The 25,130-nt window shown below is 40.8% G+C and overlaps 1 protein-coding gene and 1 non-coding gene across 2 annotated transcripts; both read left to right on the top strand.

The window, feature by feature from the left end:
* The first annotated feature begins 1,111 nt into the window (after positions 1–1,111).
* On the top strand, positions 1,112–24,906 carry nox4 (NADPH oxidase 4). Its single transcript, XM_028573826.1, has 18 exons — positions 1,112–1,606; positions 2,111–2,206; positions 6,478–6,588; positions 6,871–6,955; positions 8,265–8,362; positions 8,661–8,688; positions 9,068–9,140; positions 10,368–10,448; positions 11,357–11,516; positions 15,993–16,157; positions 16,425–16,487; positions 17,403–17,463; positions 18,202–18,283; positions 19,625–19,744; positions 19,856–19,964; positions 21,221–21,289; positions 23,255–23,355; positions 23,492–24,906. The coding sequence occupies exons 1-18, from the start codon at positions 1,550–1,552 to the stop codon at positions 23,610–23,612; spliced, it is 1,680 nt and encodes a 559-aa protein (XP_028429627.1). The 5' UTR covers positions 1,112–1,549; the 3' UTR covers positions 23,613–24,906.
* Positions 21,913–21,984, top strand: trnad-guc (transfer RNA aspartic acid (anticodon GUC)). The gene has a single exon. It is a non-coding gene; the product is annotated as a tRNA-Asp (tRNA).
* Positions 24,907–25,130: the final 224 nt, after the last annotated feature.

Raw genomic sequence — 25,130 nt, 5'->3', positions numbered from 1 at the left:
AGAATAAACCGCTATATAATTGTGTAAAATATAACTGCTGTAGCATTGAGTTTGGCCTGTTGTGGATGCAGGTGTCCACATAACTTTGGTTATATAGTCTAACAGATGACTTATTTGGACTGAGGGGTCATGTAGACACAACTTTACTTTATTTGTCTTTTCATTTTTTCTGTTTTTTTATCCAACATACACATCTGTTTGTAATGTCCTTTATTTCAAGATAAATCTCTGATCCAATTGAAATCTTCTTTCATTACAGCTTCAACGGCATTTCTTACTAAAGACACAGGATGGCGCCAACAACCCACAGAGATGGTATTTAGAATTTGGTGCACTTCTGAGGTATTCATAACTTGCAGTCATGTGGCTCATTTCCCCCCAAAATTCTGATTATTAATCTACGAATCTATAAACTAAAAAGAAATTTCAGAGATTAACACATATGTCAAAAATAAGCCTTATCACCTTTAAAGCATTGATTATGCTGGCACTTTGAGGCCATGTTATAATAAGGCCATCTTTATAAATCAGATCGGTAAATTGTAACCAATGGGTTTATTATGGTTAAGAAATAATTTAGTATTGCTCCATGGATTATTTGTAAGACATTTTTAAGAATTAATCTGGGGTCAGCCGGTTGTAAAAATCCTGTTGGCAGGTGTTTACCCTTTTAATTTGGTAATAAAGCAGATATAACTGTTGGTAATCTAATAAATGCTCTCTCTTTCTAATAAGACATCCAATCTTTTATGCATATTAATACGTAATTATCAAAGGATTTTTAATCATCATTGCTGCCAGTGGTGGAACGTAACTAAGTACATTTACTCAAGTACTGTACTTAAGTACAAATTTGAGGTACTTGTACTTTACTTGAGTCTTTTCTTTTCATGCCACTTTCGAGTTATATTCGACTACGTTTCAGCATTAGTAAGTAATGTATTTAGTAATTAGTAATGTTCCTTAATCAGGGATAATGCAGTTAGTAACAACGTATAACCCCTTTTTAAAGGGTGTACGTGCTACTTGAACTTTTTTATGGAGGTCATAGCTCATTGGTGAGGGTTACAATTGCACTTCACTGTCAGAGCCATTTTCATTGTTAGACTGTGGTGCCCTCTAGTGACGAAGAGGAGCAGCTGAGGAGCGAGGTTTATTGTTCTCCTGTCTGTTTGTCGGTTAACTTTATTCGCCCCAAAGTCATTTTTATTCAAGATGTTTTAACGACGCTGCCCACTTAACGTTCAGGTCGACCGTAAAGCAAACTGAAGCGAGCTGTGAGGAGATAGTTGATAGTTTCAGACGGAGCTCTTCACCGCTGAGACTTGTTCGAGGATGAAAAGTCAAACTGCGCTCTGAGCAGACAGCAGCGGCGTCACGGAGGAGTGCAGGGGTGACGGAGCAGACTCCGGCCGGTCTGTGGACGCTGCACACAGGCAGACAGACAGTGCCCGGTACAGAGCTGCAGGGAGAACGATACTTTACCTCTCAGCCACACCGAGGCTTTGGTGAAAAAGGTTTAGGCAGCTTCTGAGTCAGTGAAGGTATCATGGTTGTGTCGGTGCGGAGCTGGGTCGCCAACGAGGGAGGAAAGCACTTGGTCCTGGTAGGGCAACCTTTGTCAGAGATTTAGCATCTTATCTTTACATTCATCTGTTCGACTCCACTCATATCGTAGGCTGTTAATGGACATGTTTGTTTTGCCTGCTGGTGAGCCGTTGCAACACCTTTCTTTTCTCAAGACAACTTATGCTCACTAAGTTCTGTAGCCTACCAACTTCCATCCTGAAGAGGCACACACAGTTAGTCAGGTTGTCAGTGCTCTATAGTGAGTTTATTGTACTTTATGTGCTGTGCTGTATCAACACAGCCTACTACAACCTTTACATGTGTTTATATTGTGATATAAGATGCAATCCTGAAACATTAAATGTCCACGAAATGTTTCAAGCCCAACAGAAAACATTAGAGATGTTATTTTATTTCTGTGTTGACAATGTCCTGATAATGAATATCCTGTAGCTAAGGCTACACTGTACATCCATGTGCTGTGTGTGTGTGTGTGTGTGTGTGTGTGTGTGTGTGTGTGTGTGTGTGTGTGTGTGTGTAGATGCTATGGCTGGGAGTGAACACTTGGCTCTTCTTAAAGACCTTCCTGCTGTACTACACTGGACAGCAGTATCACTACCTCTACAAGATGCTCGGGGTAAGCCCTGACACATTTACATCTGCACAATGCATTTATTAATTTCCTTGTGTGTCTTAATACTTAATACTCAATGTTTTTAAAGGTTAGGCCTATTCTGTAATTCAAATGTTAACAAAAAGTTTTACTTTACTACCACCCAAATTCAAAATACGAGAATGTAACCTGTTGTCACTTCCAAATAGAGCAGGTGTGTTCAGCAACTAAATATAAGTTTCAAATATTATGTTCATATTGCCTTTTATGTTTATTTATTCCCCTAATTCTCCAAAAGTCATATGATGGCCTGCAAGGAAGCTTAAAAAAGTTGATATTGGTTTGCCAACATCGGTACGCTTCAGATTGTTACCTGCGATCCCACGCACGGTAATAGTAAAACGTAATAACTGCCACAACCACCAAAACCCTTATTGTATGTACTAGATTATGCTGATGTAGTTTTTATGGTAGAATTTATTTTACATGTCACAGTCGGAAAAGCATATGTGTAAACAATAAAATAAACAATGGCTGAATTTGGGGTCCTGGTATTGTGCATGCTGGCTCAATGTCACACTGTCCTGGCAAGCCATCATTAATACCAAGCAGAGTGAAACGTGAATTTCCCCTTGCGGGATAAGTAAAGGCATGTCTTCTTTTTCTTCTTCTTCTTCTTCTTCTTCTTCTTCTTCTTCTTCATGTAACACCTGTGCATTTCTTACTAATCACAATTCAAAATGGTTGCTGTGAAAAAGACCTACTCTGTCTAAAATGACTCCCTTTTTTCTATATAGTTACTATATTTAACCTCAACCATTTCATTTGAGTGTCTGCATGTACACTACTTTTGGCAAACAATCCCACAATGCAAGATTCCACAATTTATAGATGCAAAGTTGTGTAAAACTACACCAGTTAGTGCTGACACAAAATTAACTATTGAGTAAGCTATTGAAAATCTTTTATATACAGGCAAGTAAACAAGTGAGTGATTTTAGACACAGCTCTATCAGATGGCATTTCATTTTTTTGGACTTCTTAAAGCACACACAGGTGTTCTCACTTATTATGCTTGATTGGATCTCTACTTCGGACTGTGTTTGTGTGTACAAAGTGTGTGATTGTGTACAAAGAGAAAAGTGTTTGTGACAAAAACTACAAAATTCATGAAATAGCAGTTCAGATTAAATTACATTTGTTTAGTTGATGCTTTTATCCAAAGCAACTTACAATAAGTGCATTCGACCATGAACATACCACCCCAAAATCACAAGAAGCATGCAAGTAAATTAATCAAATAAGCAAAACTGCTCCAAGTGCTACATTTTAGAAACAAGAGAAAGTACCCCCCCCCACACCTTTTCATGTGCCAAAATGCAGTGTGAACAGCAAACAGTTGGGATTTTGTTGAGCAGTAACTGGGCCCCTCTCGTAGTAATAGAGTAGCAAACCGCTTGGTAGTAGCAGAGCGTAGTGGATGGGCTGGGGTGTATGGTTTGACCATGGATGTAGAATGGGCCTGAGCCATTCACACCACGGTAGGCAAGTACCAGTGACTTGAATTGGATTCGAGCCACCACTGGTAGCCAGTGCAGGGTGCACAGATTGAGTGAAATCAGTGAAGAGCTACTGTAAAAGCTACAATTAAGGAGAAAAATCTGACACTCATGGAGAATAAATATTCACTAAATTGGCCCCAAAATTGGTCATGTTACACTTCTTAGTGACTTACCAGATGACAACCATCAGACTGCAAGTTTTCATCAGTTCACAGACTGTTTTTGAAGAAACAAGCTGCTCCTGGCTTCTTCTGTTTATATCACAGTAGCTGGTATTGTGATAGATGGTAGACTGTCACATGCAGATCTAATGAGTCTGAGTTTTGACTTTGAACTCTGAACTGTGATGGCAATTAGCCAGCTCTCTGTGTGTGTGTGTGTGTGTGTGTGTGTGTGTGTGTGTGTGTGTGTGTGTGTGTGTGTGTGTGTGTGTGTGTGTGTGTGTGTGTGTGTGTGTTCTCACAGGTTGGCTGACTCTAGGGGCCGGTCCAATAGTGACATGATCCTGGGCACACAGAATCAGGAGTTTTGATGCTTGTTGACTCATGTGGGCATCAGTGTAATTGTTGTCACAAGTTCATGTTGGTGTCTGTGTGTGTGTGTGTGTGTGTGTGTGTGTGTGTGTGTGTGTGTGTGTGTGTGTGTGTGTGAGTGAATCCTTGTCTTTGGAGAAAATCACAAAAGACTTTCTAAGCTCACACTGCCTGTTGCTCTTCACAAGACCAGTGTTTGTATTATGTCAGTGAAGAAAATACAATATGTAAATCAATTGAAAGAGAGGTGCGTGTCATATTAAATAAAAGGAAAAGCATGTGTGAGCTATTCATGTACAGTGGGAGGCACAGGGAGAGAGGGGCAAGTGTGGGCATGCTGCTGGCTCTGACTGAATGCCTTGCCAGAGGGCTTAAGTTTATGTGTGTATGCATGTAAGATGGGGATGCATTTTAAAGCTTTAATGCTGTTGAAGGGAATTCAGATTTAACTTCAAAAAAAGCAACTTATCTCATTCACCTGTATGGTGCAATGTGTGTGTGAATGTGTTTGTGTGAGTGTATTTGTGCGCATGTGCTTTGGTTTATCGGGCTGTTGGGGGTGTATTGAAAGCAGGATATCAGATCTCCTGCTTGTGATTTTGCCATCAGCTGCTTTTCTTTGGGAAGCTGTGTTGAGTGACTGTGCGTGGGAAGTTTTTAAAGTGTAAAGGTATGTTAAGAATTCTCTAAAAGACGTGTTCGTTCTGATTTCTGGAAGAAGGAGGAGAGTCTGGGGTCGAATTGAAAGTTAAGCCAAAGGTTTAATGAAACTGCATGAAAACGACAAGACAAAACACAATCAAACATAAAACATAAAACACTGCAGCTGACAGCGGACTGATCTCATGCTTCTCCTTGCGGAGTTACAAAAGAACAGTCATGTGACATGACAAACAATACGCTGTAAACAGCGGACTTCAACGTGCTTCCCCTGTCGGGGTCACAGATTGAAGTGCCGAAATCACCTCAGTTTCCGAATTATATTCCTGTGGAATTGTGGGTCTCTGATTAAAGACACACCTCTGATTTTAGGTTTACCCCAGGTCACAGTCAAAAGTCGTTTCACATGGTAGTGCCGATTCTGTTCAAGTTTACAGAGTTTGCATTTCCTTTGTTCTAATCACGTCTGGCCCTGCAGGGAGTGGCTCCCCAAAACCAGAAACAATAGTTACCTTTCCTGTGGGGACAATGAGTCTTCTTCATATGCTAAATGTCAGACATGACCTGATCAATTCTTTAGAAGCTAGGTTTTGGGTGAGGCAGTCAAATGCTGATTAGTGTAGTTACTTGATTAAATTTAGCTGCAGGCCCCATTAAACATTGTTTTCAAAACATAAGCCGGGTTTTAACTTTTTAACTTCAACAGGTATCAGACTTTAAAGTACGCTGGTGTTAACCTTGACCTGCTATATGTAGATTCTCATTTTGACCTGTTTGTGTGCTCCATTCTTGTATTTAAGAAGCCGTGTTGTGTTCACAATGTTATCAATGTTACATTCAATGTTATGTTCACAACTGGTTCCAACTGCCTGGCCAAAATACCTAATACTGCAGGTTCAAGCAATTAAGTTCACATAAAACACAACACAACTACTGAATTAAGGAGGACACATATTTGTAGTCTACATTCAACTTTGATGACAATGATCCTGTACTCACTGTGGGTTGCAGTGATAGTATGGAAAGCATCAGGGTCATTCATAATGTAAAAAAAGTCTGCACACCAATAAACACTGAAGACACCAAATTGGATATTAGTTGTTTCATCACTGTGTTGTAGTGTCGGTAGCCAAATGTCAAACAGCCCTCATCCACCGTTCTTTGTAAAGCAACAAAGTACAATTTAACAACCAATACATTTCAAAGCTAGGCTAGGCCCGCAGTGTCAGACTTTAAAAAACCCTGGTTTATTGGAGTAGGAAAACACAGTTCTATTTTAAAGCAAAGCCTCAGCAGAGAGACACCTAAAGGAGAATGATTACAAGCGCCATACTGAGAAGGACAAAGATGTTGTGTAGCAGGGTAATCATGCCTCAAGCCCTCGGTGCGCACATTAAATAGTCCTGATCTGAATATAAATGGCTCAAAAGTGTGTATCTTAATCCAGCAGACCCTTATTACTTTACGTCTGCTCCATCAGGTCTCATTTCAGAAACCTGCCTAACGTGTGTATGTGTGTGTGTGTGTGTGTCTTTCCCAGCTAGGGCTGTGCATCAGCAGGGCTTCTGCATCTGTGCTGAACCTGAACTGCAGCTTGGTGCTGTTGCCCATGTGTCGCTCCCTGCTCACCTTCGTCCGAGGAACACACACGGTAAGAAAGAGACTGAGGAGTGTGGAGTGAGGATAGAGGGAGGTAGGATGGGATGGTTTGTTTATGCCACTTTGAAAGCTTCAAAGTTGTAGGAATTGTAGCAATGTAGAAATGCATGAAAACTGTTATAATTTTAGTGCATTATTGGTAAAGATCAATTCTAAATGTAGGGAGGGTAAGAGGATACGTTGAAATGAGTTAGGTGTGTTAAAGGTGTGTATATATATATATATATTATAAGATAATACTGTTGTCTGTGTTACAATACACATAATCATGCAGGTATCGAGCCGAGAGACTCGCAGACTGCTGGATAAGAGCAAGACCTTTCATGTGGCATGTGGAGTAGCCATCTGCATCTTCTCTGGTAAAAACTGTCACTTATCACCACAGCTCATATTTCTTCATGTATCACTGTGTGTGTGTGTGTGTGTGTGTGTGTGTGTGTGTGTGTGTGTGTGTGTGTGTGTGTGTCCGGATGAGCGTGTGTGTGTGTGTGTGTGAAGTGTGGATAAATGGACCCAGGTCGGCTGAGCATTCCTGGCGTACCAGCTGGGATGTCCCTCCAGCTGGTCATGTGTGTTGTTGCCATCCAGCTGTGTGTGTGTGTTTGTGCGTGTGTGTTGTTGCTCTTGTGAGTCTCCTCTCATGACATCATGGGAGCTTTAAGCAGATGTGGGTCCACTGGGTCTCTGCTTTACAGGCTTCTTCCTCTTACTCATTCATGCTTTTTCTAAGAAGCCTGACTTTATATCTGTACAGTAACACCTGACTCTTTTTCTCAGGAAAAAGACAACCAAATTCAGCACTCACCACCCGCCACCTACGTACATATAACCATATGCTGTGTGATTTTCCACGCAGTGATCCACTCATTGTACATTGGTCCTGTTCATTCAGTAGTAACGTCTTGACAGTGGCTGATGAGTGTTGGGATGTAACACTCAGTGTGTTCTGCAGAGACAAAACATTTTGTGTACAAATACCAAGCAGGTTTTCACAGTTTCTAAGAGCTTTACATTTGACCAGGGATCTCTGAATAAAAATGTTTAACAACTTGCATTTCTGCTCCACCAGTTAACATTCTTAAGGGATTCAGTATTTAATTCCATAAAATTGGAATCAAAAGGTACGCCTTAAAAAGGCATGGTCAAAATCAAAGCAGCAGAGGCCAAGATTTCTTCCCTTTAGGCAAAGGTCTCATGTTCTAATAGCGGAGTTCCACAGTTCTGAGATAACAAATGACAAATAAGACAGAGAGACAGCAGGGATAGGAGAGAGACATAGAGAAGAAAAAGAGAGGGGGGGAAGAGGGGTGGGAAGCAGCGGGAGTGAAAAAGGATGTGAGTGAGAAAAAAGGACCCTTGTGTCTCATGATTACACCCTCTAATTCCATCAGCTGTTGAACGGCTGCATGCTTAGACTATGATGTCAGGGAGTTGTGTGTGTGTGTGTGTGCCAGTGAGTCAGGAGAATGTTTTGCTGACTTTTTGCTGAATAGACAAAGAGATGTTTGTTTGAGTATGCGCTAGCAGTTCATTTTGACCTTTTATAATTGTGTGTATGCGTGTGTGTTTTTAAGGCAGAAGAGCTGTTCTGTATGTCTGCTGGTATCTATGCACAAAAAATGTGTGTTTTTAAATGAGCATTGTGTCAGACTTTCTCTTCTTCTGTAGTTGTACACGTGTCTGCACACCTGGTTAATGTCGTCAACTTCAGTGTGAGCTACTCAGATGACTTTCCTGCTCTCAATTTGGCTCGCTTTAGAGGAGAGGTGAGACACAAATGCATGCACATTCGTACTTTGTACTTGTGAGGACGCTCTAAGACTTAATCCATTTCATAGCGCTTAACCATAACCATCACAACGACATGTCTAACCCCAAATCTTACCTTGACCTTAAGGCAGAGGTATGCTCAAAACATGTTGTCCAAACACTGTGGAAAAACTCCTCAAAGGCATTCATTCATGGTGTTTAGTTGCACACACAAAAAGAGAAATATTAATCTTGCACCTCACCTCTACGCTGCATAAAGTGGGCAATTATGTATTTGTTGTGTTTCCTTTACAGGACCCCAAACTGATAATTTTGACCACAAGTAAGAACTATTCTTTCTTATACAGTATATAGACCAGAGGTGTGTATGCATGTGAATGCTGGAATGTTTTTACTTGTGTAGCAATGAACGTGGTAAATGTGTAGCAGATTAGAGTGGCTTTATGCCAAGAAGAGAGGACGTCATGCTGTGTTTAGTCCTCTCTTTCTCTTCCCTGTATGTTTGCTGTTTTAGTGGGGAAAATACATCTTTGTAAAAAGAAAAAAAAAGGTTGCTTGCTTACTATTAAATTGTTTACTTTTTAAAATTGTGGGAATATGATAGTGAGCAGGCATCTCCCCTTACATTTGTCTCACATGTATGTGTTCTGGGATGTTAACTTGACTTTGCCTCTGCTCTCTAATTGGCTGATTCTCTTCAGTCCCAGGAGTCACAGGCGTCCTGTTGGTTCTCATCCTCTTCCTGATGTTCACATCCTCCTCCTACTGCGTACGGTAGGTCAGCCAAAACACCATTTGTAAAAGTTTCCCAAAGCCTAAAAAAATCCCTTTGTATATGTTTAAGAGAAAACCTTTTTGGTTTGTTTGCCGTGTGAGCAACTGTTAATGGGACATGCTAACAGAGGTCTGTTCAGAGCAAATCCTCACTAAGTGTTCCACTCACCGCTCTGTCATTACTCAGGTCATAGTGGGTCACTCACTCTGCATGTGCGCATGTACGTATGTGTGTGTATTTGTGTGTAACCCATGCAGGTGTGTGAGACTTGAAGTGCGTGTGCTCATGCATTGTCCTTGCTTTCTTCAGTAATTGAACTATAAGAGGCTTTTCCAGACCACCAGAGTTTGGGTAAGTGGTTAGAGCAGTGAGATGGAGGCTTAAGAATACCTACATAATGAGTCACAATGATCCAGTGAGATAATGACAAAAGAAAAAAAGCTGCTTTTATCTAGCCTTTTCAATGCAATACGTATACTATCAGAAATATTAGTCTCTTGTATGGCCAAAAAATAAAAAAGATTGTTGTAGCCCACTGCTGAGAACAGAGGCAGTTTAATTGCAAATGTAGTTGTACAGGTTACACGTGTAACATTTTCTATATTTGGTCATGAACTTTGGGTTCTGGAAAATGATTTTCAGCTAAATCTACAGTATTGGTTTGTTTATTTGAGCACCAGTCTTTAAAAATGAGGCAGTTTCAATTAAGTTCTGCAAAACCCTATCAGTTTTCTGAGGTTAACGTCTGGATTATGAGGCAATAACCACCTAACAGGGGTGAACACATATAATGTAATTTAAAATGAACCAAGCTGCTCAGTTCCTGTGGTATCCCTGTACAGAAACAGGGTTTGCTTTAAGAAAACAAGCATGAAAGAAGTTGCTGTAAAAGAAGATGAATACAGGGTTTGATGATGTTCATTGCTTGCAGTGTTTATGGGGAGGGGGCGGGGGGTCGTTGTGTGTAATGACCCCTTTAATATTGACCTCTGATGTCCTGCTTACTCAGGCTCTGAGCTGGGAGTCTGTGCGTCTGGTCCTAAACAAACTCTGACCTCGCTTTCTTCTTTTGTTGTTCCTGCTCGTTTTCTTGTTTCCTAATATGTTACAATGTTATCATTCCTCATTTACATCTATTTTGGCTTTTAAAACATCCTTGGTGTGACTTAGAAGTAAGAGTTTCTTTGAAAATAATCATATATGTTGTTCTTTTTGCTTTTTTTCAGGTTGTCCAACTATGAGATCTTCTGGTACACACACAACCTCTTCATTATCTTCTACATCATCCTCATGGTGCACATGGTCGGGTAGGTCTCAGTGCTTAGCACTAAATCTGTGTGTGTGCATGTATGTGGGTTTATCTCTGCATGAGTCGGGCAGTTTTTCTGCACTGTTGGTACAGTTTGTCTCCATCCCAACCACTCCAAAAGACAAGGTAAGAGTTTGCTTCACATACGAATGTCAGCAAATATTGGAGACTCCCGCTGACAGCTGGAGACATCTCTGAATTTCCACCAGCAACTTTGGAAAAAATGAAACCATGCCATACTGACTTTCATCATTCAAAAAAACGTCATGTTATTGACATATTCAACATGAAATTACATTTAAATTCTTGTTCTGACAAGATATAGGTGACGTTTTTCATGGGAAATCAGGGTGCCTCCACTGACAGCTGTTAAACTGCAGAACCAGGGTTTGCTTGTACATGCCTGTTCTCTTTTTGCAGTGTGTGTTGTGTTGTATTTAGTGTGGTTGAGTTATGTTAACTAACAGCCTGTATCTATACTTTATGTCAAATGGCTATATTTGTTTTAAATATTTTCTTGATGGCAATTTCTTGTTAGGTCACATTTGTGGTCACAGGCTGAACACACAAAACACACAAACACAATCACACTAACTTCACCAGCAGGTTTCCAGGTACACCTGACCTCCATGCCTTTGTACATTTTGAATGACTAAATGTGCAGTGTCATTAAAATCACTATATTATTACTAATTATTACTATATCACGATATTGCGTTCCGACATGTTAGGCAGATAATACATGAAAAATGCATGGGTTTTATGATATGATGTGGTCCGAATGTAGCAGTAAAGAGGGGGTCAAAATGTTCCTATTTCACTACCAATAACCACACCTCTGAAATCCTAAATGCTACTCTAAAATAACCAATCTAACATCACCTTGATTCTTGTCCTTTCCATTAGAGGAGCACTGAAGTATCAGACCAACTTAGAGGCCCACCCTCCTGGCTGCCTCCGAGCCAATCAGAGCGGCACAGAGCAACAGGGCGAGGAGCTGGAGCAGGGTGAGGATGAAGAGAGGAGATGCGAAGTGGAGGCTCACTTCCAGCCACATTACCCCCAGGTGTGTGTGTGTGTGTGTGTGTGTGTGTGTGTGTGTGTGTGTGTGTGTGTGTGTGTGTGTGTGTGTGTGTGTGTGTGTGTGTGTGTGTGTGGGCGGTGCACGTCTATTACGTGTATCTTCGCATTCATATTTATTTGTGTGCATGTTGAAGGAAGTGTTCGTACCTGTAAGTGTGTGTCTGTCTTGTAGAGGGTGTGTAAGTGTACATGTGTGTTGAGTATTTGGGAGGTGTTGGAAGGAGTTGGTCCCGTTTATTAGAGGTGTTGTGCTGTAAGGGAGGGGCAGGCATCCTCTTTCTACATCAAGGCCTGCGTTTGTGTTTCTTCCTGCGTGTGTGATTATGTGTTTGCACATGGTCGTTAAGCAACGGGCTGGTTTCATAAAATCCCCCTTAAACCTGATTGTGCTCTGCAGGGTTTACAGGAGTTGTGAGCAATTAGTCTGCCACAGGTAACTGCCAATAGAAAGAAACAGAAACACCACACACTGTGATAGAAAGTGGAGAGATTTTGCAATTTGTTCTCACGAATATACTCTCTTTGCTGAGTTTGATTCAGACACCCCTTGTGTTTTGAGAAACAAGTTGAATGACTTGAATGACAGCAATTGATACAACATAAGATTCCCAACACCTACTATATCAGGGCTAACGCTGCACTCTTTTAATATCACACAGATCGTAATAATGAGCAGCCTAGTGGGAAAAAATGTTTAAGTCAGCCTCCTGTTGTAATTTCGAGTAGGAATTTCTGACACTTAGATGTGTTCAATTGGTAAAAAGAACTACAGATGTAGGCATAAATTGGTGGCAAAATGGCGGCAAAGTTACATTACATCTATTTAAAATCTAAATTTAACACTAAGGTAATTGATTTAACTAATTAGTAGACTACTAATACGCTGTCTATTTGTATCTGTTTTCAAATATGTATAAACATACACACACATAAATAGCTAATTTACACTTAGTTTTAGTTTATCTGGTGTGATTATAAGGCAAGCAACAGGGGTAACTGTCTTGCATGTCGACAGAAGCGGATGTACTGAAATATTTAGGTAACGTAATGCCATCATATTCAACTTTCAGCTGCTCAGTACAAGAACAGCAAGAATCCATCTTCACTTCAGAGGAGATGATCATGTGAATGGAAATTTACCTTAATGGAACCTCACTGCAGGTCTATGCAGAGAAAGGTGTTATGGGTAACCAATTCTCAACAACACTGCGTGTCAAACAAACTGGGTGGTTCGTCCAACTTTCTAAAAAGACTTTATAACGTTAATGTTAAGCCTAAAATCTGTAGAAGTATGGAAGAATAATGCCACATAAATGTTCCCATATGTGCAGACAGAGAAGCACATTCATACGGTTTGCTACAACTTGCCGTTTATTTTTGTAGCTATGGTCAACAGTTTTATTGGTCATGCTACTGTAACAATGTAGTCACCGAAGAAATTGCGGAAACAAGGCAACAAACATGACATGAAACTAGAGATGCACCGATTGACCGGCCAGTGACCAGAATTGGCCGATTTTCACGTGCTCGGCCATGACCGGCGACCGGCAGGTCAGTCTGACATATGCCGATTTTATGCCGGTCAAATGCGGCTGTTTATGAAATGTTATAAAGTCGTAATTATACATGGCTCTGCAGAGCCGTCTGCTCTGCTGATCTTGGCGGCTCTCTCTCTCCCCTCTGAGGCTGAATAAGAATAAACCGCGCGTCCTGTGAAATATGACAGCTACAGTTTATTGGAAAATAGCGTTGGGCACACTGACTTTGATGAATTTACTGTTTATCAGACCTCAAATGAGACAAGAAGCTAACATTAGCGAACGCTGCGGTGACTGTCCCTCTGCCTCTGACGTCCGGCTGCAAGGGATGCTGTATTAAAAAAACAAAAAACAAAGAGCAAAGAGTATTCCTCGACACGCTGTATTAACGTTACTGTTTAAACCGCTTTCCAGGTTAGTGGGGATGCATACCGCTCAGAACCAACATTAAAAACGTAGTAATCTTCCCCCAGCATTTAGTTTGTTGCTAAACTGTGTGTAAAATGAGTGGTGACGTTTATTTTTCAGGTAACGTTACTGTTGATGTTCAAACAGGTCTGTGTGTGTGTTTTGAGAAATATCTTTATACTGCAAAGCTATATTTATAATATTAAAGTGATGGTTCGGAGTAATTTCACCCTAGGGTCCTTTGCACCATGACTTCGAGCCAAACACCCCCCCAGAAGCTTTTTTCAGCTGGGTCGAACATTGGGAGAGTTAGCGTAGAGTAGCGTTATCAGCTGAATAGCTTAGGCAGGGGCTAATGGACCCACGTTTGTATCTCGTAAATGACCCCACTAATAATGCCCGAAATGATACCAAACTTCTCTGATAACGCTACTCTAAGCTAACTCTCCCAATGTTAGACCCACCTGAAAAAAGCTTCTGGGGGGGTGTTTGGCTCGAGGTCATGGTGCAAAGGACCCTAGGATGAAATTACTCCGAACCATCACTTTAAGTTGGATATTCGATGTGAAAAGAAGGAAATGGACATTGCACTTTAGATGTGTGTGAATTTCCCACACCAGGAGTAATTTATATAGTTCCAGGGCTTGACATTAACTTTTTGAGGCACTTGTCCTTCGGACAAGTACATTTACGTTTCACTTGTCCATGAACAAAAGTCACTTGTCCGGGTAAAGATTAATCATTTTATAATTTTTTTTATGTTTTGCTAATGCAGAATTTTAAGAAAGCATTGAAAGCATCCAGACACTATCAACATTAATACAATTCAGTTTAAACAGTAGAAACAAATGTGTCCCAAGAATAGATTTCCCCTTCAACAAGAAAAAAGGATCTCCAGACTCATAATACAAAGTGCAGAAGTTAATATATTGAGATTCTAAGTGACTATTTTAAAGTTTCTCATTACTTTCAGATTCCTAGTCAATATTCTAAGTTACTATGTCAATTGAGATATTTTGAGATATTGAGTCAATATATTGAGATTGTAAGTCAATATTTTGAATGTTCTCATTGCTTTGAGATTCTTAGTCAATATTCTGAGTTACTAAGTCAATATATTGAGATACTGAACCAATATGTTGAGTTACTAAGTCAATATATTACGATACTAAGCCAATATATTGAGATTAAGTCAATATTTTATAGTTTCTCATTACTTTGATATTCTTTGTTTATATTCTGAGATACTGAGTCAATATATTGAGATACTAATTCAATATTTTGACCAGAGGTAGTGGTGACTTGAACTTATACTATATCTAAAATAATTTTGTAGACATAACAATGGATTTTGCCACTAAATGTTGGTGTCAACGTGTTTTTTTTTTCTTTCTACAATTTCACTTACCAAGGGATCCTTTAAAAAGGTGTAGCTACTTTACAGTTGATTATTACCTGATATTTAATCCGCTACAAACGAGTAGCGGAGCAGCTAGTAACGTTACGAGGCAGAGAGCCAGCCGTCAAGAGTCAAATTAACTTCATGCTTCATCTGCACAAAGCACACTTCTATCGCCACGAGTGACAGCTTTATTCGGCTCGTTTTCTGTGAACGATGTGGGGACGGGGTAACGTTAAAGCGTAGTTAGCATGCTAACGTTAGCTAACTAACACCGGCTGTATCGCTTACAGAGAAGGAGCTGAACAGTGGGCTGGGCGTCAGCGGTCCGCTCTCCCACTGCTGCTGGGTCTAACGTTAGTTAATGTATTTGTTTCAAATCGGTAAAGTAAAATCTGTAACATAAACGGAATGAGTGGCACATAATAACGTATATAATGCTTCATCCACACAAAGCACAATGCTATCGCCACGAGTGACTTCTGTTTTCAGCTTGTTTTCTGTGAACGATGTGGCGAGGAGGTAACGTTAATGTGGAGTTAGCAAGCTAACACCGGCTAGCTCGCCGTGCTTTCATGCTGCTTCGCTTTTGGAGAATGCGCTGAACAGCGGGCTGGGTCTAACGTTAGTCCCGCCGACCCGCTGCCCGGGATTGTGGGATAAAATATGTATTTGTTTCAATTCTGTAACATTGACGAAATGAGTGGCATTTTGATTTGTTTGAGTTTTAACTTGTCCAGTGGGGCAAGTAAATGTCTCTTCCACTTGTCCTACACAAAATCCACTTGTCCCGGACAAGCGGACAAGCCTTAATGTCGAGCCCTGTTGTTCTATTTTATAGTGATCCATTATCTGTTAAAAAAATGTTCTATGTTCTGTGCAAAATGTTCTATTAAAGAAAAGAGTAAAGTGGTTAGAAAAAATGAAATCGGAATTGGCTAAAATCGGTATCGGCTGGCCTAACTCAAAGAAAATCGGGAATCGGCCTAGAAAGTTGTAATCGGTGCATCTCTACATCAAACTGTTCTTTACAACTGTTCCCATTACCCTTTTGGGTGATTAAGTGTTCACATGATGTAGTAGAAAGTCTGTGTTTCTCTTTGTCTATTTGTAGACATGGCTTTGGGTGTCTGGTCCTCTTTGTCTTTACTGTGCCGAGCGTTTCTACCGCTACATCCGGAGCTGCGACCCTGTCACCATAGTGACAGTCATCAGGCACCCCTGTAATGTCATCGAGTTGCGCATGCTGAAGAAGAACTTCAAAGCTCGTCCTGGACAGGTGAGAACACATGACATGTCTAGTTTTTTGTTACATCTCAGTTGAATTTTATCATTTTACTATTTGATAAATCATATGATGCTTTTGAGGAGAATATAAATTTCTTTGCTCTAACTAACTTTGTTTCTTTTTTCTGTGCTTCCACCTATGTTTTTCTCACTTTTTTGTCTCCACATGCCCCCTCTCTAATCCTCTCTTTCTCCCCCCCCCCCCTCTCTCTCTCTCTGTTGTCCTGCTGTCTCACCATCTCGTCCCTCTCTTTCTCAGTATATTGTTCTTAACTGTCCAGGTGTCTCTTCCTTTGAGAACCATCCGTTCACGCTCACAACGGTAAGACTTTATGCAACGCATTCCTCACTCATGACACAATGCACACAAACACACACACACACACACACACACACACACACACACACACACACACACACACACACACACACACACACACACACACACACATGTTTTTACAGTTTCTTAAACTTTCTTCCCCCTGGCAAAGAACATGCAGTTCTTTGTCTATCTCAACATCCCGCCCTCCTCTGCTGCTGGCTGGCACTTGAATGACAGCTGGGCCGTCCATCAGTATTCTGTTTCACATTGTTTGTTGATGTTTTCAGATTTAGTCCAGATTGTATGAGACAAAAGCAGAAGACAAACAGACAACTTTTTGTTCAGTCAGCATACAGGAATAGACTCATCACATACACACACACACACACACACACACACACACACACACACACAACACACACACACACAGAGACACACACAGATTGTGCATGTCTATGCCTGGTGTTTTATGGAGCTTTGAGGAGGAGGGCAGGGAATCACTCTGACAGAGAGCAGACAGACCCCTGAGGCTAGTAACGCCGTCTGCCAACAGGAAGGTAGTGTGTGTGTGTGTGTGTGTGTGTGTGTGTGTGTGTGTGTGTGTGTGTGTGTGTGTGTGTGTGTGTGTGTGTGTGTGTGTGTGTGTGTGTGTGTGTGTGTGTGCATTTTTACATTTAATGAAAAGAGTTGTAGCTATGTACTGTGGACATGCATTGGGGTGTGTTTGTGTGTGTGTGTGTGTGTGTGTGTGTGTTTGTGTTAGTTGTACATGAATGTGAGTGTTTTGTACTTTCCAACAACTGAGAGTGTATGCAGTGTGTTTCTTTGTCTGTGTTTTGGTGTGTGTGTGTGTGTGTGTGTGTGTGTGTTTGTGTGTATTTTGTTAACTTACTGTCTGCTCTCTAACTCCCGCAGTGTCCTACAGAGAACAAGAAAACTTTTGGCATCCATCTTCGAGTCGTGGGAGACTGGACTGGTGGGTGCGCATACACGGTTACGTGTGCAGAAACACTCAGATAAAAGGACAGACAAATAGACACTTTTTCTGTTCCCTATCGGAGTTGACAGGATGCAAGTCATTTTGTTTTGTCTTTTCTCTCTGGGGAGGATGCATATCGGGAAAACTGCATGCCACATGCTGCACTGTTTATGTACTGTATGCATGGTTCCCACAGTTTTATTGTCTGGTTGGAAAACTGCATTTTCCATGAGTGCACACACACACACACACACACACACACACACACACACACACACGGTCGACAGATTTTTTTGGGGCTGTTTTTGAATTTCACAACTTGCTGTGTTTAAGGCACACACACTTTACATGTACATACAGTATGTAAGAAAAGGAAAAGGAAATTACAAAAAATATAATGTTTTTGCACTTTTCTGACTGTAAGTTGTATTGTTATGCAGCCGACTCAAAAGGGACTTACTTCTAAAGAAAGTCGTAGCCTTTGAGAGCCTGTGACATATGCAAGAACATGTACACTCATTTCCACTTGCTACCGTACTCATCCACACACACCTTAATCTGTCATGACCACATGTTTTAGTGGACCTTGGAAAGCATTGAGTTGGAATGTGTATACACATCCAAATAGAAATGGAAATGGAATGGAATACAGTAATGTTTGCATTAAAATCTTTATTACACTGTCCAATCTTAGAGAGTGTGTGAAATGCGAAACCTCTCCTCTTCTCCTCTCAGAGCGGTTTACACAGCTGCTAGTTCCTGAACCAAGGATAGACTTGGAGATCCTTCCCATGGTGCAACAGAGGAGATACCCCAAGTACGTTTTTGTGTGTGTGTGTGTGTGTGTGTGAGTGATGTGGCTGACATAATTTCTCATGAAGGTTTAGAATGACAGAGGGGTCAGTGGTTTCGAACTCCTGACCTCTGACCCTGTGCTCTTCCTGCTTTGTGTTTGAGAGAGAGATAGGCAGAGAGTAAACTAGAGCTAAACAAACCATCAATCCACCAACCCCCCCTCCCTCTGTTAAGTTGGCCGAGGTGTACAACAATGCCCACTTATGGTCAGAAGGGTTAGGGTTCATTTCCATATACTGATATACTGCAACTAGTGGATTAATATTTTATTAATGAAATTCTGATAAAAGGTCACTAACACTAAATTCATTTTAATTTCTTTCAAAATTAGTATTTTTTTTATAACAGGATAATCATATAATGCTAATCCTATTTTCTTCTATTCCTTATACTTTTTGTTAATGTTTTCCTATGTCTATTTAATGTGTATTTGTGTTATTCTGATGTGTGTGGATTTTTTTTGTGTGTGATTAATAAAGTCTATCTTATCTTATGTCTTATAAAATCAGCACTTTAAGATCATTTGAATTGATGTCGATGGGTTTGTTTTTACAAATGTCACCAATAAAGTGGTGGGTAAAATGAGCGCAGGCGATATTACGCAACATAGAAGAAGCAAGAAGAACAGTCAGAAATTTTGGAAAATATGCACCATCTGATAAATTGATACGAGCTTCATCTCTGTTAGGAATTAGGTCCAAAAATGGTTTAGCCTAGCTTAGCACAAAGGCTGTAAACAGGGGGAAACTGCTAGCCAAGCTACATCAAAAGTGAAAAAATTGGCTTTCAGATAAGTGCAAAGCTGTCAAACCGATATTTTTACTGACCACAGTGCTTGTCATTATGTGTCAGTAACGCTAAGCCAAGCCTAACTTGGCTGTGTGTTGGGGTGTGTAAAGGCTGCTGTGTATGTTGTGTGCATGTGTAGTATTGTGTAGTATTGTCTGATCATATTTGTGTGTACTTTCTCAATGCAGAGAAATGCTCTGGTGTGACTATGCTTGGTGATTTGTGTGTGTGTGTGTGTGTGTGTGTGTGTGTGTGTGTGTGTGTGTGTGTGTGTTTTCGATGACACAAGTGTTTGAGCAGCTGTTGCAGAGATGACGGGTATGTGTGTGTTTGTGTGTGTGTGTTTGGGATCAAACAAGCTGCACCCAGTCTGTGGGAATTCAAATGCAGGATGTTTATCTGCTTATGTGTGTTTGACCCTTAGTGGGAAAGTATAAATATATTTGTGTATATTTGTCCAGTTTCTTGGCTAATTGTCTTTTGTGTTTTTGTCCATACTGTACGGTATGTTCAGGCTTTATGTGGATGGTCCTTTTGGAAGTCCATCAGAGGAAGTGTTTAACTACAACGTCAGTGTTTGTGTCGCGGGTGGAATAGGAGTCACGCCGTTCGCCTGCGTGCTGCATGCTCTGCTGTGAGTTATGAAAAGAAAAAACATACAAACATCGCATATGGACAAATGAACAATTTGTACAAGTATTCATATGTTTCTTTCTATCTTTCCTCCTCCCTGCTGTACACCCAGTGATGGCTGGACAGGTTTCAGGTTGCAGAGGTTGTACTTTGTGTGGGTCTGCAGGGAGCTCCAGTCCTTCTACTGGTTTGCTGAGCTGCTGTGTGCTGTTCATCACAAGGTCAGGACCCATTTTGCATGCCATAGCCTACATGTTATACTAATTAAAACGTGTGACTTGTGAACCTAACTTTGGTTCATAATCAGTGTGGTAATTGTTTGACCAACATCCAGTGTTTTTGATTGCTTAAATGTTAGGATTGGGTCAGAAGATTCACTTTCTGAAAGAACTTAAAGTGCCCATATTATGAAAAAAATTACTTTTTTCTGGGATTTGGGGTGTTATTTTGTGTCTCTGGTGCTTCCACATGCATACAAACTTGAAACAACAACATCATCCATGCTGTTTTGAGTGAGATACGGGTTTCTGAATGTATCCTGCCTTCAGTCTCCGGGTCAAAATTGGCAGGGCCGTCTACGTCATCGCCCGAAACATTTGAATTCTGAGTCTCAGGTTCTGCAGGAGACTCCCCTCCTTCTTCAGGATCCGATTCTTGTTCGAACATGTATGGTTGAATTACTGCCGCCATGTCCGTAGTTCTATCTAGTCATGTTAGTCTACACCCTCCCCGTGAATAATGTCTGTGCCCAAGCACTGACTAAGTGAGTATCTACTGCGCATGTGCGACTCCCAACAAAGATGGAACAGAAGTGAGATGCCTCACTCTGTAGCTAAAACAGAGAGCTCAACACACAGGGTGAAAAGAGGAGCTGCAGCAATGTGCAGTACAACAAAAAATATGGTGTTTTTTGAAAATGAACCACATAAACCTATTGTGGTACAACCTTTAAATACAATTATGAAACTGAAAATGAGCATAATATGAGCACTTTAAGTAGTTATTTTGCATTTTTGAACTGAGCCACTGCCTCTCAAAATGTCTGTGCATCAAGTTTACCAGCAAAGATAATCAACTTGCCATAGGCTATTATACCTATTAGGTTTTTTTTTGTTTCCTCTCAGTTGGGTCAAAGAAAGTTTTTCGAGTTTGTTTTTGTGTGTGTTTTTGTTTTTTGTAAAGAACATCTTTACAGGCTCTCAGGCACTCAACAGTGCACAGAATACATGCCCTAGGGAGAATCAAGGCAATTCTTTTTTTCTTACAATATAGATTAATAATGAAATGTCAGGGACCTGGATAAACACTAGTTTCAGGTTTATTGTATTTTATGCCCTCTTGTGGCTGTTAGAAATTTTACCTCTCCTGTTTCAAGGAATAAATGTTGCATTTTATCCTAAATATCACTTTGATGAATTAAACCAAAGGCATCACAGCACCACTAAAACACATTTCCATGTACGTGTTTGTCGTTTAGCTTTGGCAGGAAAACAGACCGGACTACTTTAATCTAAAACTGTACGTCAGTCAGGCAGACAACCTGCAGGTAAATATGACACACGCATGCACACGCACACACACACACACACACACACACACACACACACACACACACACACACACACACACACACACACACACACACACACACACACACACTGTCTAGCTTTGTGTGTTCATCTTTTCATTTCATTCTGTCTGTTCACTCATTCATCTTAAAACTAGTGGCTTAAAAACCTAAGCCACTAGAGGGCAGTATATGACAGAAAGAGAAGCTACAGCACATTCAAGTCCAAAGTCTTCTTTTGAATTTACTGTCTTTCGATTGTTGGCTGTCTGTTCTCTCTCTGAGCTACACAGTATTTATTGTGTCAAATTGTTTCTGCGTGAGCACTTTTATAGTGATCCACTTGTTTTAAACTCAAACTCTTTTCACCTGTTCTTGCTTTAAACAGCCATTAGAGACCATGAATTAGAGATATCATGTTGGAAGAAATGCTTCCTTGTCTCAGTTTCTGTAAAAAGAAAATACAAGGCCACAGAGTTATAATTTAGAATCAGTTTGGGCATATTTTGATCATACTGTAAATAGCTGCTACTATTTCCTCCAGTATAGTATAATGTTGCTGACGTCCTATTTGTTTGGTCATGTGACTCCCTCATAACAGCTCCTCGTTAGTATAGTGGTGAGTATCCCCGCCTGTCACGCGGGAGACCGGGGTTCAATTCCCCGACGGGGAGAGTTACACTTTTCCAGAGCTTGTTGCACGCTGACCAAGTTTACAAGGAGCCGTAAAACCTGAATCAGAGGCCTGTCAAAGGAAGCGCACCTCTACGACTGAACTACTCCGTGTAGTCTTTGTCCATGTTAGTGTTTCATGCTCCTGATTTGGGAGGGACACAGAGACACACAGTCTGCACAGACATCCAGCTTTAATAATCTTAGTTTGTAAGCAAGCCCAGTAAAGGCAGGACATCAGATAACACGTTTGGGTGTTGCCTTACCCCTCTACAGAAAGATCCTGACCTGTATCACAGCTGCTGTGTGAAAAAAAAAAGGATTGATGCAGGATCCGTGATTAACTGGCTGACCACAAAAAGACATGGCCTGACATTTGTCTCACACCCATCTCTTATGGAAATGGCTTGAGATATAGTGAGTTTATTGGGTTCTCATTCTCTAACACACAAACTGAACCAGCAGTCTAAAAAGTGTTGGACGTTGTTTTGTTTCTGTAAAAATATCCTCTTTACATTGTAAATGAATAATGCAGTCTGCTTTAAATATAAACATAGTTGCCTATTAATGAAGCGTAAAACAAAATTGTCAACACCGTCCTGTATCCTTTAACACATCTTCTGTCATCTACACAATACATTAATAAATAATAATTTGCAACATACAGAGCACAGATAAATGTAATGTACCTGGTGGTCTTTTTGGAAATTGAAATTCTAAAAATAGATAAATATTCAACTTTGACAAGGTTCAATATATCAGTAGATTACTTTGCTGATACAGAAAGAACCCATGCAGTTCATTATTTTAACTTAATCCCACAACGTTGGCCACTGAATTTGCTCTGCTTTGCCCCGAACTGCCCACAGCTGCAGATAAAATTGAATGACCCTTTAAACTAGAGAGCACGGGCTGCAACAGTTTGCAGGTTAGCAGGAGAAAGCAAGAGAAGTAGAGGAGCTAGAGGGAAGATGGAGAACCTGTTGTCATGAAAGACTGGGATCTTTTAACCTATAGACGTCAACAGTGATTTTCTGATTCAAAATATTGTGTCATCATTCTGCTGGTCAGATGACTCTAGTATAGGAGATATACAATGTTCCATGAATGATAATGTTCCTCCATTACTGATTTACATATTCAACTAGCTAAAAAACTTGATCATCTTAAAAAGTGATAGTATGTCAGTGTTGTGTTGACAGCTTGTTTCTGCTGCCCTGAAATGACAAAAGCTAAAACTGGGATGTTCTTGTTATCTGCCTTATTTTCCAGGGCATGTCTGAGGACAAGTACCGCCCACTCACCTCGAGGCTGCTGGTTGGTCGACCCAAGTGGAAGTTATTGTTCGATGAGATTGGGAAGACCAATAAGCAGTGAGTAGAGTGGGAAGGTCCAGTGGTGAAGTATGAACCCAGTGTTATAACATCTATTAACTCTCTCTCTCTCTCTCTCTCTCTCTCTCTCTCTCTCTCTCTCTCTCTCTCTCTCTCTCTCTCTGTGTGGTTTCAGTAAACGAGTCGGGGTTTTCTGCTGTGGACCAAAGGGCATCTCCAGGACCCTCCATAGACTGTGTAACTCAGCCCGATCCTCTGGAACAACCTTTGAATTCAACAAGGAGTCCTTCAGCTAATCAAACATCTGAGCTGGTTCTACACTTCAACCTCACTAAAATAAACTGTGCCATTTGACATGTGAAACTGGCTAAAAGAACTTGAATATTCACAGACTATATTATTGTTTCACATGCATCCCTGCCCATTGTCATAAAAGGCCCAGCAGGACAAGACCTCAACATGCAGCATGAGGCCTGTTCCTCTCTACAGACTAGCCATACCCCCAACTGATTGAAGCAACTGAAGCTTGATCCAGTCAACCTCTGAGAAAAACTTAAGAAGCCAGCCCGCTGCTCGGATTCTCCACTCATGATGCTCTGTGTTCCCTTTTAGTCGATTCACTTGGTACAACACATATAGTATGGGATATCATGCCCCACATGACCTACCTGAAGACACCTCTCTTCACGCCTTTAAAGGCAGATGGCTTGTCGTGACGAATGTGAGGCCCCGCCTGCACATATATACATCCATCAGCATGGTCATCCTTCAGTTCTTACACTCTTCACCTCGCAAAGAACACCGCTGCTGAGATAGGCTTGTTGGCTGCAGCCAGTTAGCTCTGTTTCGCCAGCTAACAGTTAGTTTAATGGCCCCTGTTGCTGTTAGCCACCGGTGGCTACCCACAGAGCGCTGATTTTGATTTTGCTTTTGCTTTGACATGCTCTGTGTCTCAGGATGAGCACCAGGCATAAACAGTCTTTGCATGACAAGGCCAAGGGCCTTATTAGATAGACAGTTAGGATGTGACAGCCCTTTTGGTGGCTCATTCTGTCCTTTCTGCTGGGTCTATTATGCACAGAAATGCTGGAGGTTTTACTGTGGTTCGGGGGCTGCTCTGTGGGGCGTGAAGATATGTCCCATACTATATGTGTTGTACCGAGTGAATTGACTGAAAGGGAACAAAATGTTATGACTATAAGTTTTGTTCCCTGAAGGAGAGGAATGAGGTACAACACATAATATGTGAGGCTCCACATCGCATGCGTCACCAGACATCATCTGCCTTAAAAGGCTTATATAGAGGTGTCTTAAGCTAGGTCATGTGGGGCGTGATATCCCATACTACATGTGTTGTACCTCATTCCTCTAGTTCAGGGAACAGAAGTTACAGTCATAACATTTTGGTACTAAAGTTGTTGTTGGATTTCATCTTTTCCCTGACACACCCCTCTGCGGAGTAAATTTGTTTTCTCATGCTGGCATCTAATGTGAGAGAGGGAAATGTTGCTTTAGAGTCCCATCTCACAGAACAAACATTTCCTTTGTCTGAGCTGGTAACTTTTGTAATACAAAGACAGTAATATTTGATTGGTGTGTGAGACTGCAGTGATTTGCTTTCATCAGAGGAGAAGAGTGGAACCAAAGTGGACATACAATAGACACTTGATTCTGTTTGTTTTCATGTGTTGTTTAAACTACATGTTCACTGTTCATGTATGTATATCAAAGATCTATCTTTATACAAAGCAAACCTACACTACACCTCAAGTCAGTATTCTTAGATAGTTGTTTTTACAATTTATTTATATTGT

The sequence above is a fragment of the Perca flavescens genome, chromosome 3 (assembly GCF_004354835.1).
Source record: "Perca flavescens isolate YP-PL-M2 chromosome 3, PFLA_1.0, whole genome shotgun sequence".
NCBI classification, from domain to species: Eukaryota; Metazoa; Chordata; class Actinopteri; order Perciformes; family Percidae; genus Perca; species Perca flavescens.
The sequence above is the reverse complement of the archived record's forward strand: the minus strand, read 5'-3'. Positions and strand labels throughout refer to the sequence as shown.

Bases quoted from the DNA above. Each gene is read 5' to 3' on its own strand.
- nox4 (XM_028573826.1), top strand. From the start codon at position 1,550: ATGGTTGTGTCGGTGCGGAGCTGGGTCGCCAACGAGGGAGGAAAGCAC. The intron at 1,607-2,110 runs GTAGGGCAACCT...GTGTGTGTGTAG, and splicing joins GAGGAAAGCACTTGGTCCTG to ATGCTATGGCTGGGAGTGAA. The intron at 9,141-10,367 runs GTAGGTCAGCCA...GCTTTTTTTCAG, and splicing joins TCCTCCTCCTACTGCGTACG to GTTGTCCAACTATGAGATCT.